Below are 16900 nucleotides of genomic sequence, written 5' to 3'. Positions count from 1 at the left end.
AACATGCACAGTTGAAAATAACAGGAGATGGTGTTGATCAAGTCACACTGAGCTATACCCTTTGATTAGGGTTACCTGGGACATATTACCCAAACAGGTCGTTTAAATCAGGGCCTTGCATGATTGTGTCTATTGTTATCAGGTCATCTACAGTGACTACTACATACAGGTGTTTTGATCACTGTTTTGGTCCACTGGAATGTTTTGATTAAACTAAGGTTTCACTGTTTCCACTGAGTGTTGTGTGAATCACTGGAATCTGCATAGCTTCATCACCAGTCATGATTAATTGGACCATTGTCCTGATTTCATGCAATGGCTCTTCCAATTAGCAAATGTTGTGTCTCCATGCGCATATGCTAAGCATACTTGAAGTCCACAAATGACAAATTCTTCAGCGCAGGGACAGAAAGAGAGGAGCCGTCTTGAGGGACTGTGTTGAAGCTGCTTCATTCAACGCTTCCACGGTCTGTGCCCACTTGGAATTCCAAGCCCTGATCTTGGATCTCGCTCCACTCACAACTTGGAAATAAGAAGGTGGCTGTAAGTCTTTTAAAACAAAGGCCTTGTATTCAAGACCACAAAACACAGATGTCTTTTTGCTATTATTGGTAGCATGTGCATAGTTTCATTTTTTGAGTTTCCAAGAATATGGAATACAACTTCTGGTATCCAGTTTGGGGGATTTACAGTATATCGTACCAGTGGTCCCTGCTGCTGTTAGTGGTGGTGTGTGGGGGGGGGGTTACAGAGAGGTCAACCAGGGAGCAGGAATGTGACCATTGACCTTTGACCTGTCAGAGTAAACAGAGGAACAGAGCTGTCCCTCTGGGGAAGGTCTGTATCAGTATTGTAGAGAGGTTTCCACGCCTGTCTCCTGTCTTACTGTTTGTTCTGCTGAAAGTGACAGATAGGTGAACGCATTGTTGGACTTAGAAAACGTGCACAGTTAGGTTTGTTTATTTAGTGCACGGCAGAAAGAAACATAGAACACGGAAATGTCATTTGTTTTCATTAAAAGAGAATGCGAAAGGAAACCACAGTAAATTGAGTACTAATGTTGCTCAGTTAAGTTTTGTAGGTGTATGATAATGTTTGTAGCTCAGTCAGTGATCTTCATGTGGTTCTTACAAGTTGCAGCCTGCATGACACAAACAGCCTGTATAAACTCTTCCCCAATGCCAGCGTCTATAAGGCGGCTCCCTGCTCTCTAAAGCTTGGCTTGATATGAAGAGGGGCCCTGCTATTAGCGTAGCCACGGCAACGGGGCATTCTTGTGTGAACTTTGGGCCGAGCACACACACAGCGCTGATTGTGTCTGACCTTAGTCTCTCTGTCTCTCTCTCTCTCTCTCTCTCTCTCTCTCTCTCTCTCTCTCTCTCTGTCTCCCTCTCTGTCTCCCTCTCTGTCTCTCTCTCTGTGTGTCTCTGTCTCCCTCTCTGTCTCTCTCTCTGTGTCTCTGGGCTCAGAGAGAGAGACAGACTCCACTCAGTTCAAACCCCTCAGCACAGATATGACTTGGTTGGTTCAGAGTCCATCATAGTTAAAGTCATAAGTCAACCAGGAACTGGTGCATGTTCATAAACAACAATGTTTACAACCACAGGTCCTCAATGTAAGGGTGTGGTCCTTAGCTGTTCTTTGTAAGATAAAGTAAGTAAGATAAGTCTTGAAAAATTGAATCTGACTTTTGCCCTAAATCCTGCATCCTGACCGTCTTTAGAGAGTGACAGGGAGGGAAAGAGGTAGCTAGGAAAGAAGAGGGCTGAGGCTGTGTTCACTAAGGGGTCCTCAAAGTTGTTGATGTTCAGTCTGTGAACGGGAGGGGCCTGGCTTGTTGTCAGCTGAGATGAAAACATGGAGCAGACTGGGACTCAACCAAAGGTTCCCATCCTCCAACAATGTTCCTCTGCTTCTAATCACTGGGTCCATGTAAGTTCAAGTTCTGCCTAGATTCCGTTATGGGTTCTAGTTTCTTCCAGCACATTTTATGCTGATACTTGGAAAGTTAAGCCAGATTTCCGGGGCTTGGATTGAGTGCATGTGCATAATGTGTGTTTGGTTGATGCATTCAAACAATGACAGTTTTAGTGTATTTGGGTGTGGTACATCCACATGTTCATACGGCTGGTGGTGACACACACACATACACACACATCATTCGTCAGCATCAGTGATCCAGTTCCAGCTTTTAGTGTGAGCTGGGGATGACTGTGTCCACTGGGGTGTGTGTATGTGATCATGGTGGCTTCCATCCATTCTCATGGTAATTTGGCTCCAGAATGGAGAAGGCACCGAGACGGACATAGGGCCGTTCAGAGAGCTCCATCAATGGGACTTTACACTGGCTCTGCATGTTCGACTACCTTGGACTGACGGGCGTGTTTTGAACCTTTGTGTGTGTGTGTGTGTGTGTGTAGGGGGCAGAGAGGAGGAAGGGTGTGTGCACAGCCAAGGTGGGTGAGGGCTTCAAGGCCCCAACTTTTCTTTCTCCATCTCTCCTTCTCATACTGTTGGAAGTCAATATCTGCTACTGAATGCCTCCAAAAAACTTGACTTTTTTGTTTGTTTTTAAGTTATCTCATTTGTCTCAGCTTACAGTTAATGGTTTTCAAGTGTGCTGGCGAGTTATTTTTAGGTCTTATCAAAACAATGTCTTGGTCTTCACACCAAAAAGCTGTATGATCCAGGGGAGCTTAGATGGACTTTTGTCTGACTACTTCCAACCCATCTTAATTGTTAACACTGTGTGCCTTATCATTCTCTCTTTCCTTGTTGACTTATGAAACTCGAGGCCTATCTGAAGAAAGTCCCTCTTGCTCAATTGTGTTGATTCAGCAACCCAAGTTATTAGTAATACAGAAAGAGCATGCATGCCATATTGGGTGTGTTCTTACATACTTTTTGAGCTATTTTTGATATCTGGTTCAATGCTTTTGTTGCCTTTATGGGTATTTGCAGGGGATCCTATGGATTCATTTAGATAAAAACCTCATTAGCGGTCAAAACTGATATTTATGCTGGTTGATTATTATGTCTTTAAGAGGACTCCACTGGCAGGTGAACACATCTCTACACATTATGTCTCAGGTACATTGACTTAACAGATAGTCCTCTGCTCTGTTGTGGGATTAAGTCTTGACACAGGAGAACATACAGGGAAAGAAAAACGTTTTGATTGTTGATGACCATCGGCACCTTGAGAAGTAGCCTCCAAGTTGTATCTCTGATCTTCTGTTGACAGTTTGGTCATCCATGGAAACCGTGTGTGTACATGTGTGTATGCTCATCATTGACCCTCATGCCACCGCCCCCTCCTCTGGGACCCCCCTGGGTTTCCTGTTGCCCCCCGGGACATGGCATGGTACCCCCCCCATGAGAACCCAGAGAGGGTCTGGGGCCGGGACTGTTCAGGACAACCAAACAATGCCACAAGCAATTACTTCCACTCCACACAAGGGCCTTTGTGTGTGTGTGCGAACACAAACTCGCACAACATACCTCCAAGAATCAGTAGGCTGTGTCACACACGCTGCAAACACAAAAGGACACAAGCTCAAATGTACGATACACATACACACATCCAGCACATTGCTTGTACCACGAAGACAGCGGAGAGACGGAAGGACACTGTACATCACTGATTGTTGCCCTCCCTTGCAGCACTGTTAGCCCTGCTCCCGCTGTCCCTTAAACATCCCACTGACTCCAATGGATTCAAGTGTGTCCACAATGAAACCCAGCCGCTCGGGGCAATGACATAGGGATACAGGGACACTCCTCGTTCTGTTGGCCTTTGTACTGAGGGGTTAGCGAGCACAAACCAGTGACTAAGTGTCTGATGCACATGGTGTTTGGTGGCTGTGATTGAGTCACCCCTCCACAGCTGTTTCCTCTGGTGAGGCCAGCGTGGTTGACTCAGAGAGATAGCAGCCATGTCACAGAGCCTGTTACACCTGCTACACTCTTGCTAGAAGCCATTGTGATGGAAATTTTTCAGCTGTCTTTAGATGTAGACACCCGTTTCTGTGTGTATGTACACACACGCGTGTGTGTGTGTGGGGGGGGTGGGCACATTCATGCACCTGTCTAAGGAGTGTGGCGTGTGTGTGTGTCCCACAGTCCTCAATAGAACAAGTGGAATTCCAGCGGAGAGAAGTGGGTCATTGTATGTGTGTGCGCATGTGAGGGGGTGTGTGTGTGTGTGGGGTGTGTGTGTGTGTGGGGGGGGGGGGGTGTGTGTGTGTGTGGTGTGTGTGGGTGGTGTGTGGGTGTGGGTAAGCAGCTTCGGGGCTTATGTTGCAAATAGCTGCATATTTAACCATGAGAAGTGGAGCATATGATGTATGGATGTGTGCAGAGGACCTTCAGCGTGGGAATGACCGGAGTCGGATACCAATTAACCGATTAATTAGCTCTTCCTACCCCGCCTCAAACGCATGTAGGCCTAATTCCCCCCCCCTTCCCCCCTCCTTTGTGTCCTTAAACACATCCCTCTCCTTCATCGCCTGCTCCCTACCTCTCTCGGCCGGGAGCAGAAACTGGGGGACGACTTCTTCGGCTCTTTTGAGTTCTCATCAATTCAAGACGTCGAAGTCCTCAGGGGGAAAAGAGCCAATAACAGGAGGAGATGAGAGCATATGAGAAGAGCTCAGACTCTGCTAAGCCTTGTGGAGCACCATGTGTGTGTGTGTGTTGTGTGTAGCGGTGGGGAGAAGGGCAGAGGGCAGGTGGCCAAGGGATCAGACAGACCCCCTCTACAGCAGGCCAGGAACAGAGAAGGCATATGTGGACCGAGCTAATCTGCACCCCAGCCAGGGCCTTGAGCACTCACTGAGGAACGACTCCGTTGCCGTGATCTCCTCCGACGTAAATGCCATCCCATAATAAACACACATGGTTTACGGCAGCACAATCCTCAATGTGACTTCATGCACCTTTTTGTGTGGGTGTGTGTGGTGGTGTGGTTTTTTACCCCGATGTGCGCCATTGGCACTGTCTGAATGACATCATATGTGGTCCCAAGACAGATGCTGCTGGTGGATAATGACTTTGATTAGGCTTAACCTCATTCACCCCAATTCCCGTTGCCGGGATGGTTGTAATGGAACACACACACACCAGTGAATGCCTCCAAAAGCAAAGCCATATTTCTCAAGCCGCTGTCACCTTCCATTGTCGGCCTCTCTCTCTCCAGTCCTGTCCATCTCCCTGTCGTTCGACCCGTCCTCCTCCTCTCCTCTATCTCCTCCATCCCAGAGAGGCCGTATCTCTCTTGTTGCTGTCACAGTCCATTGTGCGTGAGACAAAAGAGTTGAGTCCACTCCAGTCCACAGCCCATTGACGGGGTCCAGCGGTGCGTGAACCAGGCTCTCCCTCTCGTCCTGGGCACTCCAGAGACAGGCCCACTAGTGATAACAGAGCCACTGATCAAAGACTGGCCAGACATGACTAGAGACTAAACCTCTTTTGGAAGGGCTTCAATGTTTTTTTAGAACATGTACATTTATATTAGTTATAAAGAGTCTGGTGGAATTGCTCCTTAGGCTAGGTTAGCCATTTGTGTATCATGGATACTCCCGAAATGTTTGTTAATCCTCGCTTATATTGTGTGAAACTGTGATCCACTTTTCTCTTTATAACTATCTCAGGGTAGTATTGTATACGTAAGCCAAGCTTGGGATAGCGTGTTGGAACTCGTTCAAAGCCAGACTGGACATTTGAACCTTTCTCTCCTCCTTCCCTCAGACATGACCCTGCTGCCGGCGCAGCCCAAGCCCCTGGAGCCTGCTCCGGTGTGTTCCGTCACGCCGCCGCTCGCCGCCACGGAGGACCCCGAGCAGAGGATGCTGGAGAAGAGAGCCAAGGTGGTGGAGGAGCTGCTGCAGACGGAGACAGACTACATCAAGGACCTGCAGATGTGCGTCAAAGAGATCATCCATCCGCTCCAGCGCAAACAGGTAACCCCGGTGGTCGGGCGGACAGGGGAGGATAAAGGGGTTTATTTGGACATGTACTGGAAGATGTTTGAGGTTTTATTGGTTGCAGTTACCTAGTTTAGCAAAGTGGTTTGGAATTCTTGATTTCATTTTTGTGTGTTAATGCATGTTTCCCCTTCCTGCAGGTGCAAAATGTGGACTTTGAGGGCCTCTTCGGCAACATTAACTCTGTGATCGACTTATCGCGACGCCTCTTGAAGAACCTCCAGGACACTGACTCTATTGGTTAGCATTTCAGGGCTACACTAAGGGGAATCATTTCAATCAGCGAGATACAGTGCCCTCCAAAAGTATTGGAACAGTGAGGCCAATTCCTTTATTTTTGCTGTAGACTGAAAACATTTGGGCTTGACATCAAACGATGAATGTGAAACCAGAGATCAACGTTTCAGCTTTTATTTCCAGGTATTTACATCAGGATCTGATGCACAAATTAGAAAATATCACCTTTTTGTTCGAACCCACCCATTTGTCACGTGAGCAAAAGTATTGGAACATGTGACTGACAGGTGTGTTTTGTTGCCCAGGTGTGTCCTATTACATACATTATTTAATCAATAAATACCACTGAATGTCTACACTCAGGTTCAGATTGGGTAAGATAGGTTTTGTCTATGCAGACTGTATTCAGAGGTGAAAACAACATGAAAACCAGAGCGCTGTCTTTGGGTGAAAAACAAGCAATTGTGAGTCTTAGAGAAGATGGAAAATCAATCAGAGCCATTGCAGAAACATTGGCCATAGCCAGTACAACCATTTGGAATGTCCTGAAGAAGAAGAAAACTACTGGTGTACTAAGTAACAGACGTCGAACAGGTAGACCAAGGAAAACATCAGCAGTTGATGACAGAAACATTGTGAGAGCTGTAAAGAAAGACCCTAAAACAACTGTTAGTGAGATCAGCAACAACCTCCAGATGGCAGGAGTGAAGGTATCACTATCTACTGTTCGCAGAAGACTTCATGAACAAAAGTACAAGGGCTACACCAGAAGATGCAAACCACTCATTAGCAAGAAGAATAGGAAGGCCAGGCTGGAATTTGCCAAAAAGTACAGAGATGAACCTCAAAAATTCTGGGACAAAGTTTTATGGACTGATGAGACAAAGATTAACTTTTACCAAAGTGATGGAAAGGCTAAAGTTTGGAGAAAGAAAGGAACTGCTCATGATCCCAAACACACAAGCTCATCTGTGAAACACGGTGGAGGTAATGTCATGGCTTGGGCTTGCATGGCTTCTTCTGGGACGGGCTCATTAATCTTCATTGAGGATGTAACACATGATGGCAGCAGCAAAATGAACTCGGAAGTCTACAGAAACATTTTGTCTGCCAATTTAAGGAAAGATGCAACCAAACTGATTGGCAGAGCCTTCATCATGCAGCAAGATAACGACCCAAAACACACTGCCAAAACAACAAAGGAGTTCATCAGGGGCAAGAAATGGAAGGTATTAGACTGGCCAAGTCTATCTCCAGACTTAAACCCTATAGAGCATGCATTTTACCTGCTTAAGAGGAGACTGAAGGGAGGAACCCCACAAAACAAACAACAACTGAAAGAGGCTGCAGTGAAAGCCTGGGAAAGCATCAAAAAGGAAGAATGCAAAAGTTTGGTGACGTCAATGGGTCACAGACTTGCTGCAGTTATTGAAAGCAAAGGATTTGCAACTAAATATTAAGTCTTATTCACTTAAATATGTTTTAAGTATATCTGTTCCAATACTTTTGATCACATGACAAATGGGTGGATTCAAACAAAATGTGATATTTTCTTAGTTGTGCATCAGATCCTGATGTAAATACCTGGAAATAAAAGCTGAAACGTTGATCTCTGGTCTCACGTTCATTATTTGATGTCAAGCCCAAATGTTTTCAGTCTACAGCAAAAATAAAGGAATTCGCCTCACTGTTCCAATACTTTTGGAGGGCACTGTATGGCTTCCTGTATTGCTTACACGCTTTAATCCTAAACCCATATTTATCTTGCGTGTCCTTCTGTATGTTTTCTGACCGTAAAGGTCAGAAACCCAAAATATAAAGCTGATTTTTTTTCGACTCTGTCGTTTCTCTCACCAGGCAAAGTCTTCTTAGACTCCAAGACTGAACTAGAGGAGGTGTATAAGATCTACTGCCAGAACCATGACGATGCCATCTCCCTCCTGGAGACCTACGAGAAGGACGAGAACATCCAGAGACATGTGCTGGAGTGCTTAGAGAAGCTGAGGTAGATACCTGATGGTCTAGACTTCTTAAAGGTGCAGTCTGTGAGTTTCACCAACTGCCAACGTGAACCCGCTCGTCGGAAACAATTTTGGTGTTGATGTTCGTAATATCGTTAAGGCTCGGGTGTGGAGGTTGGAAGAAATTCACGATGGCATCTTGTAACTTTAATCTGAAGTCTACCAAACTATGTACGATTTAGCACTAATTTGTTTTAGTGTTTGACAATGCTTAGTGCATCTGAGTGACTACAGTAAAGGCATGCGTGTGTGTAACTTTGTCGAGCATGAAAACAAACAAGAAGTGACTTCTAACCATGGTAGACTGTACTGTATAATCCTTGGAAAGTCAAATATTGACTTCGATATTTTATCGGCTATCTAGTTTTTAGTTTTTTTTGTTGAAAGGAAGGTAATCGAAACTGTTGTTATCTGGAAACATCTTGCTTCATTGAAAGGTAAACAGTGGCACAGTTCAGGCCAGGTGTAGAATTATAAAGGGTGTGGTAGTTGCCTGGTCCTTGTTTGGAGGTTAGCCGAGTTACTTTTAACGCTGTGAAAACTTGTCATACAAGGTTGAATCACAAAATATGTGGCGCGCACGACACAGCTTCAGAGATGGGCGTCTAACCGATACTGTACTTTTACCCACTGACACACACAGTGGGTCCCTCCAGAGCAAGGGGGATCTGTCAGTCTCCTCACACTGCAGTAATGTTGAGCAGTCTAAGAATGCGCCCTGCCTGCTTTCTTCCTTGTCCTTTAGCTGGGACGCGAGCCAACACTGGTGTGTTTATTCACCAGTGTTGTGTTTCATTGGCCACTACCCGCTCAGTTTGAAGGTCAACTCTCCTCTTCCTTAAACAAGAGCGAAAGGATATGGTTTTGGTGACAAGGGCGTCACAAGACAACAACAAAAAACACATACTGTAAACCAAAACAAAAGTTTTTTAGATCCTGTTGTGTTGGCGCTGTGGTGGGAATTGAAAAGATCCAGTGATATTCAAGAGAGGACGTGTCTCCCCTAGTAGCTCTGTTATACTCTTTCTCAGGTCCTACCAGCAACAGTGTCCCAAGTCCATGTATTAAACTCTCAACGCTCTACTAAACTTTGACAGTTAGCCCCCCGGCGAGGTTGAAGCTAACCCGCCAAAGAGGCCACGGCAACACACGTTGCCATGGGTTATGACCGCCTATTAACTCTGCAGGGTGCGCTTTGTTTTCATAGGTTTCCGTTAAACTATAAGCTACGCCTTGGATAGTGTTTGTAGGATCTCACAGCAGGGGGCAAAAGTAATAGCATCAAAACATGTTAAAAAGAAAAAAAGTCTAGCAAAAGAACAAAAGGGTTTTCAACAGGGTCTTAAACAGAGGCCATAAAATATAGGTTTACAGAAGATAGGGGGTTGGACCCTCAGAGACCCAACACCTCAGTGCTCTGTCAGTTTCTATAATTCCTTTTGTCTGTTTTCTCCTCTCTTCCTCCTGCCACTCTCTGTCTCTCCACCTTTCCACCCATCCCTCTCTCCTTCCCCATCCCTGTCTTCTTCCCAATCCCAGGGCCATATATCGCGAGTGGTAAGTTTCCTCAAAGAGTGTTGCCATGGTATCTGCATGAGAACCGTCGAAACAGCATGCCTATGGCTCACTAACCCCTATTAACGTGTTTGTGTGTGTTTGCTTCTCTGTCTCCCGGTTTTGCTGTGAAGGTGTTAGAGTGAGAGAGTGAGAGAGTGAGAGAGTGAGAGAGTGAGAGAGAGAGAGAGAGAGAGAGAGAGAGAGAGAGAGAGAGAGAGAGAGAGAGAGAGAGAGAGAGAGAGAGTGAGAGAGTGAGAGAGTGAGAGAGTGAGAGAGTGAGAGAGTGAGAGATGCTATATAGGGACTGGGCCAATGGCATTTTCATTTGACCTAACTGAAAGTGCATTGACCCCAGCCCCTCGTGGTGTGTGTGCTGCTATGGTTTTGGCTGCCTTGATGTTCTCCTCCTCTTCATAGGTCCAGTTTTTAATGAGCTCAACAGAGATTGTTGTTGGTCATCGAACAGAATGAATGCCATCTAGTGGAACTAAGCAGCAACTTCAGCATCATTTACAGTTCATCTCTCTTTATAAACTTTGTTAGTGATTTGCATGATGTCAAGACATCATAAACCAATTAAAAATAAACATTTTTACTTATATAACATGATGATATCAGTCAGAATAACATTCAATTTATTTTGCTCAATTAATATTGATCCTTTATTAGAATAATACTTTTCTTTTTTTTAAGAATGTTGCTTTTTGCTGTTGTGTACTGCTGATGGCCTTAAAGCTAAGCAAATGAAAATGGGTTTCATGTTTTGTATCACTCAACACATACTGACACCCTATACATGAAGTAATTATCAAAAGTATAATTATCTGAAGAAATATATTACATAATATATTATTTTCCATCAGATTTTACTTGAACAAGGTAATGCCTGATGCAGGTAGTACTGAAGACAAGTGAGCAGGTAAATGCTCTGTTGTCAGAGGGTGTGGCATGTGTTAAGTAACAGCAAGTAGCGAATCACTTGGCAACGGCCTGCCAAATGATGTCAGTCAGTGGGTATACCTCATGTGATACGAGGGGTCTTACAGTACAGTTACATTCAAATGATTCCATTCTTTCTTCCCTCCCACTTTCTCTGTCCTGTATCCAACTTTTTTCCCTCGCTCTCCTACTCTCTTCTCCCTTGTTCTCCCACGTCCTCTCCCTCGCTCTCCTACTCTCTTCTCCCACGTCCTCTCCCTCGCTCTCCTACTCTCCATTCCTTCCCTGGCCTTTTCTCCTGCTCATCTCTCATGCTCCACCTCTCCCTTGTCCACCCCGCCTCTCTCCCCCTCACTCTCCCTCTCCCTCCCTCTCTCTCAGGGGGAAGACCAACTACATCAACCTGGGCTCCTTCCTCATCAAGCCGGTCCAGAGGGTGATGCGCTACCCTCTGCTGCTGATGGAGCTTCTGAACGCCACGCCAGACAGCCACCATGACAGACCCCTGCTGGCCAAGGCCCTGCTGTCTATTAAAGAGATCAACGTCAACATCAACGAGTTCAAGAGGAGGAAGGACCTTGGTAAGACCAAGTCAGAGAGATTGTGTGTGTGTCTGTAGATGAATGATATGTATGTGTAGGTATGGGATATTTGTGTCCTATGTAAACTTCACGTAGTCTGTAGCTGATAGATAATAGATCGTCTCACACTTGACTGTTTGGTCAAATGTACTCCCTGAATGTTTCTAAATGTGACATTCTTGAGATGGTTGCTGAGCTGACGGCGCCCCCTTCTGTCACCAGTTGTGAAGTACAGGAAAGGAGATGAGGAGACGCTCATAGACAAGATCTCCAAGCTGAGCATGCACTCCATCATCAAGAAGTCCAACCGTGTCAGCAGTCACCTCAAACACCTCACAGGAATCTCTCCTCAGGTAGGTCATGTGACACCTCCACTGTTTGTCATCTGTGTTTTTCAGACCGGGAGCCTTTCTTATACCAAAATATGCCGTGTGGTTCTCTTCACTGTGTGAATAACTTTCCCCTGGAGTGAGACATCTGTCCTTTCAAACTCATGAGTTGTCTCATCTTACCCTCTTGCTTCCTCAGATCAGAGATGAGGCGTTCGACGAGGCAGAGAAGAAGTTCCGGCTGCAGGAGAGGCTCATCAAGTCCTTCATCAGAGATATCTCTCTCTACCTGCAGCACATACGAGTAAGGACACCGCCGCACTCAACGTTTCACCTCATCTGAATGGCACCAGCCACGCGGCGGTCTGCGAGTCAGTGGCCAGCCCCTGCGTGACTGACGTCTGTCTTATCCAATAGGAGTCGGCGTCTGTGAAAGTGTTGGCTGCCATCAGTTTCTGTGACATCTACACAGACAGGAGTCAGATGGACCCTGAGTACTTCCAGAGAGCTCACCGCTGCATCAGCGACAAGCAGTTCAGCCACTTTGTGAGTTCAGATTCAGCCGTGCACGCGACACTATACTACGTTTGTTTTCATTTAATGAGAACCACGAAAAAAATGAATCCTTTGAGCTAAACGCATCATTTGAGTGAATTAATTTTACATAGTGATTTAAACGTGATGTTAAAAATTTCAATTGTTGATTCCTTTTCAGACTAAATGTGTCTCTTGTGAGTTCATGTTTCTTGTTTTTCCTTGAGCAGAAGGAGCGTACGGAAGCCTTGGTCATCTCCCCCCTCACCCAGCTCCTGCTGATGTTCGCCGGCCCCCACAAGCTCATCCAGAAGCGCTTCGACAAGCTGCTGGACTACGACAACTGCAAGGAGCGCGCCGAGCGCCTCAAGGACCGCCGTGTCCAGGAAGAGCTGCAGGCGGCACGCAACAACTACGAGGCGCTCAACGCACAGCTTCTGGACGAGCTGCCCAAGTTCCACCGCTCGGCCGAGGAGCTGTTCACCGGCTGTGTGCGGGCCTTCGCCCACTCCCAGAAAGACTTCACCAAGCTGACACTAGGGGAGCTGCAGCCGCTCCTGCAGGTGAGTGAGATGCCGGTTCCTCTTCCTGGTTTTCCTTCCTGGTTCCTCTTCCTGGTTGTCTTTTTCTGCTGTGGAGGTTTTTCACCTCATTAGTCTCTTCTCGCCCTGGTTGCATCTTTTGTGGCTGTGTGTGGGTTGTGTGGAAGAAATGGGATATCCCATGTACTTATGTTAAGAGACAGATAGGAACTTTTCTTCATCCGTTGTCCATTCAGTAGAAAGACCTCTAAAAACATTTGTATGTTCTGTTTTTCTTGACCTGGCTACAGTTTTCTGGTATTGGGGGCACGGAAGGCAACCTAGTGTCCCTGTTCCAGGAGCAGTACGGTCACGTTCTCCAGCTTCTCCAGAGCTTCAGTTTCTGTCCAGAGAACTTGCCACCCTCCACGACCATACGCAAACCCTTCGAGAAGAAGACCCTGGAGAAACAGACTTCCAAAAAGCAGCTTCAAGGGCCGGTGAGTTCTGCTGTGGGACAATACGCCGTCTTGGTCTGTGTCTTCATGACCAGAACAGTCATAATATACATACACAAATACAAATATACATAATAATAGACATACATAATAGAAAATATGTAGAAAAGTTGTGTTACACTACACCCTTACACCAAAATTCACAGTGAGAATCTGGAAAAAGGAAATGGCGATTGATTCTCTGTGTTTGTCTTTCAGCCCAACTGCATCCTCCAGACAGATGAGCAGCGTGCTCTCCTGTTGGCGCGCTACGGCCCAGAGAAGCTCTTCCAGGCCGAGAGGAACTTCAATGCTGCCCAGGACCTGGACGTGTCTGTTCTGGAGGGCGACATCGTCGGGGTCGTCAAGCAGCAGGACCCCATGGGTAGTAACAACCGCTGGCTTATTGACACCGGGGGTGAGTAGCAAGCTGCATGTGCAGATACTTTGAGTGACTTGTAGCCCAGAAACTGAGATTCTGTTCAATGGTCGTGTCAGTCAATTATCTGATTTTGAATTAGTACTAACAGCCTATGATTGTCGACTAGAAGCTAACTGTCTGTTGTTCCTTGTCTCCTGCAGTCAGCAAGGGCTTTGTTTACAGTTCCTTCCTGAAGCCTTATAACCCTCGCCGGAGTCATTCAGACGTCTCCATCGAGAGCCAGTCGTCCAACGAGTCGGGCTACGGAGGCTCCTCCCCCGTCTTCTCCCGCCAGAACAGCAACAGCACGCTCACCTTCAACCAGGAGACCGCTGCGGTCAGCTTCTCCACAGCCCCGCCCCCAAGCCACTCCTCGCCACGCCCCAGCCAGGATCCGGACCTATCCCGCAGAGCCCACTACAGAGATGCGCCCTCGCCCAACCGCAATTCCACCAGTCAGACCTACGCGATTGACTCGTTGCCCAAACACCTCCCCACTCCCAGGGATTACTCAGATCCATCCTATCGGCTATCACCCTGTCATAGCGACAGTACAGACAGGCATTCAGCCAATCACAGGGACTCCATTGACTCGAGCCACACCAGCCCAGCTACTCCCAGGGAGCTGTGTGACTCCTCGGAGACAGACTCTTGTTCTTCGCACAAAAGCAGCCGTTTGGGTCCTTCACAGAGGCATGGCCAATCAGACACGGCCTACGGTTCATACCAGCGGCAGAACGGAGATCGTGCTGGCCAGAGGAAGTCTTCCTACCCCAGGAACGAGGACATCAAACCAGAGCCCGAGCAAGATCCTGAACCTGAGTCAGAGCTGGATGGCCATCAGGTATTACTGACCTGACCTCAGTGTTTACAGTCACTTGTGTTTTTATATGTTACACATTACCGATTGACAGCACTTCCCCCATGCTTGCAAATGTACAAAATGCTCAGAAAGATGTATACTGTACATTCAGTATATTCTAGATGCTAATCAAAATCATTTTGTGTTTCAGATTTACTACGCCATTTACTCCTTCAGCGCTCGTTGTGCCAACGAGCTGAGCATCTCGGCCAATCAGCGTGTCCGCATCCTGGAGTTCCAGGACATGAATGGCAACAGCGAGTGGTGGTTAGGTGAGGCGGGGGGCCGGAGAGGCTATGTCCCCTCCAACTACATCCGCAAGTCAGAGTACACCTGAGCAGTTTCCCTGGGGGGGAGGGGGGGGACTGTAACCCCCCCCCCCTCATCCAATCTTACCCTCCACCCACGGTAGTGCTCCAACCACAAGGGAAGGTGCTCTCCGGACTAAACAGCCTCCCTCCCTCCAGATCAAACAAAACAAGGAAGTGAACAGACAGCTGGCCAGCCTGGTGCCTTACTGTAGCAGGGGATGCATTGTTGTGGAGTTTGCTGGTGAAGGGGTGGAACTTCTTTTGGACTTCATTTGTGCTGCTGATTTACTCCTCTGAAAGTTGTTGGACTTGATATTTATATACCTTTTTCAGTTTTCTACTTCCTGGGCCTTTCTCTTCCTGCCTCCCCCTTGTATGCCGTGACAGTCATGTGACTCAGTCCTGTGACTCAGCAGAGACACACAGGAGGATTATATAACTCATAATGGAGGGCATTTGGCAGACTTCCAGTATGGTCCCAAGACTGCCTGCAGTTGCCGTAGAGCACTACTGTTTCAGAAAGGTTGAGTTTGTGTAGTGTACAGTAATGAATGAGTGAGCTATTTAAACGAGCGCTAGAGAGTATGTGGGTGGCTCTTGCAAGTTAGGTGAGGAGTATTGAATATATGGTATTTTTTAAGTGCTGGCCCCATCCTGACACAAGGGCATGTCCCCAACTCAGACACCCATCTCATGCCACTACTTACTGTTATTGTAAGTTCTTTTAATCAAGTACATTTTATAAAATAGCACAGTACTAAGCAAAATTGGGGCATATTATTCGGGTTTCAATACTGTAGTAACCAAAGACACTGCATTCTTATGAAAGTGACTGCCGTTTTGAAAGCAGAAGGAAAGTGTTGTTATAATGACAGGCCATGGCCCTGAGAGTATTAGATGAAGCATAAGCAGGTCTTCATTGGGTTGACAGATCAGTGTCATATGCATGGTTTGCTGTAGCACCCCCTCAGATGTCGTGTGAAGCCAGAGGGCTGAACATCTATATCTCTTCAGCTGGTTTGATGGGGTAACCATGTGATGAGAGGTTTGACCTTTGGCAGAAGCAAACAAGAAGGTTGTTGAGAATGTGAGATCACTGATATCTTTTTGAAACGTTTTGGTTTCTCCCTACCCTCTTCCTTTACGTATAAGACTGTATATTGACAATGTATTTCTGCACTCCAGTGTCATGTGATCACTGTATTCATTTGAATAAAAACATCAGCTCAGCTGAGAAAAATCTCATTGACTTTGGGGTCATTTCACTACTACTACCTTACTACTGATCTACAAAAAAAAACATTGTTGGTGCTTGCTTACTTCAGGGATAATGTTATTCTGCATAGATATTAAATACGTAAACACAAAAGTACCTATTCCAGTCAGTTACAGGATATAATCCTCCCCCACCCATCTGTAAATCTGTATTTACACACTGTCATACATATATAATACATACCTTAAATGTGTTCAGCTTGCATTGAGAAGGATGGGCCAGGAGATCATTTGTGATCATTTGTTCTAAATTTCCTTTGCCAAATGTGTCTAACAAATACAGAATAGAGGTGGTGTCTGAATACAGGATCAACTGTAGCGTAAAATCTATAAAATCAATAAAACTATAGGATATTATTAGCCAGAAACATTTGTTTGACTCAAATGGAAATATACGATAAACATGCACATTTGTAGAGTAAACCTAGGCATGTTTACTGGTCAAAGTCTGCCCCATTGATGCGAATTGATTTCAAGTCAGTGACCTCCAGACCATGGGCAAAGTTGAAAAAGAAGCTGGGCCTCAAACCCCACCACACACATGACATGATGTACACAAGTAATTGTGTTCAAACGGCCTTTCAAGAACTCTGGGTGACCATGCAAGAAGACACAAAGGATTCAATTGTCATTACTAATTATTCTAAGACAGTGATGCAAGACATCAAAACATATTTGAGATCAAGGGGGTGAAGTCTTGAGAAGCGTTAAGTCAATCAATATAGCAGATGATTAACACGTATGTCAATCAAGCCAGCGATCGATTGTGATAATGATTGACAGGTAAGAGGAAGGCTGTTATAACAATCCCATGGGGCATGAATGCAGTGT

The 16900-nt window shown here is 46.1% G+C and overlaps 1 protein-coding gene across 3 annotated transcripts in view; it reads left to right on the top strand.

The window, feature by feature from the left end:
* Positions 1 to 16036, top strand: part of LOC124476039 (dynamin binding protein) — a 41061-nt gene extending 25025 nt beyond the window's left edge. For all 3 annotated transcript variants that reach the window (XM_047033009.1, XM_047033010.1, XM_047033011.1), the window contains 13 exons: positions 5749 to 5960; positions 6125 to 6224; positions 8079 to 8226; positions 9782 to 9799; positions 11120 to 11319; positions 11542 to 11672; positions 11848 to 11952; positions 12066 to 12194; positions 12413 to 12745; positions 13015 to 13203; positions 13420 to 13618; positions 13783 to 14465; positions 14635 to 16036. In XM_047033009.1, coding sequence (XP_046888965.1) covers positions 5749 to 5960; positions 6125 to 6224; positions 8079 to 8226; positions 9782 to 9799; positions 11120 to 11319; positions 11542 to 11672; positions 11848 to 11952; positions 12066 to 12194; positions 12413 to 12745; positions 13015 to 13203; positions 13420 to 13618; positions 13783 to 14465; positions 14635 to 14820 — 2633 coding nt within the window. In that variant the 3' untranslated portion in view covers positions 14821 to 16036. The remainder of the gene's footprint in view (positions 1 to 5748; positions 5961 to 6124; positions 6225 to 8078; positions 8227 to 9781; positions 9800 to 11119; positions 11320 to 11541; positions 11673 to 11847; positions 11953 to 12065; positions 12195 to 12412; positions 12746 to 13014; positions 13204 to 13419; positions 13619 to 13782; positions 14466 to 14634) is intronic.
* The last annotated feature ends 864 nt before the right edge of the window (positions 16037 to 16900 follow it).

The sequence above is a fragment of the Hypomesus transpacificus genome, chromosome 13 (assembly GCF_021917145.1).
Source record: "Hypomesus transpacificus isolate Combined female chromosome 13, fHypTra1, whole genome shotgun sequence".
Taxonomy (NCBI): domain Eukaryota; kingdom Metazoa; phylum Chordata; class Actinopteri; order Osmeriformes; family Osmeridae; genus Hypomesus; species Hypomesus transpacificus.
Note: the sequence above shows the minus strand (reverse complement) of the source record. Positions and strands in the feature narration are given on the sequence as shown.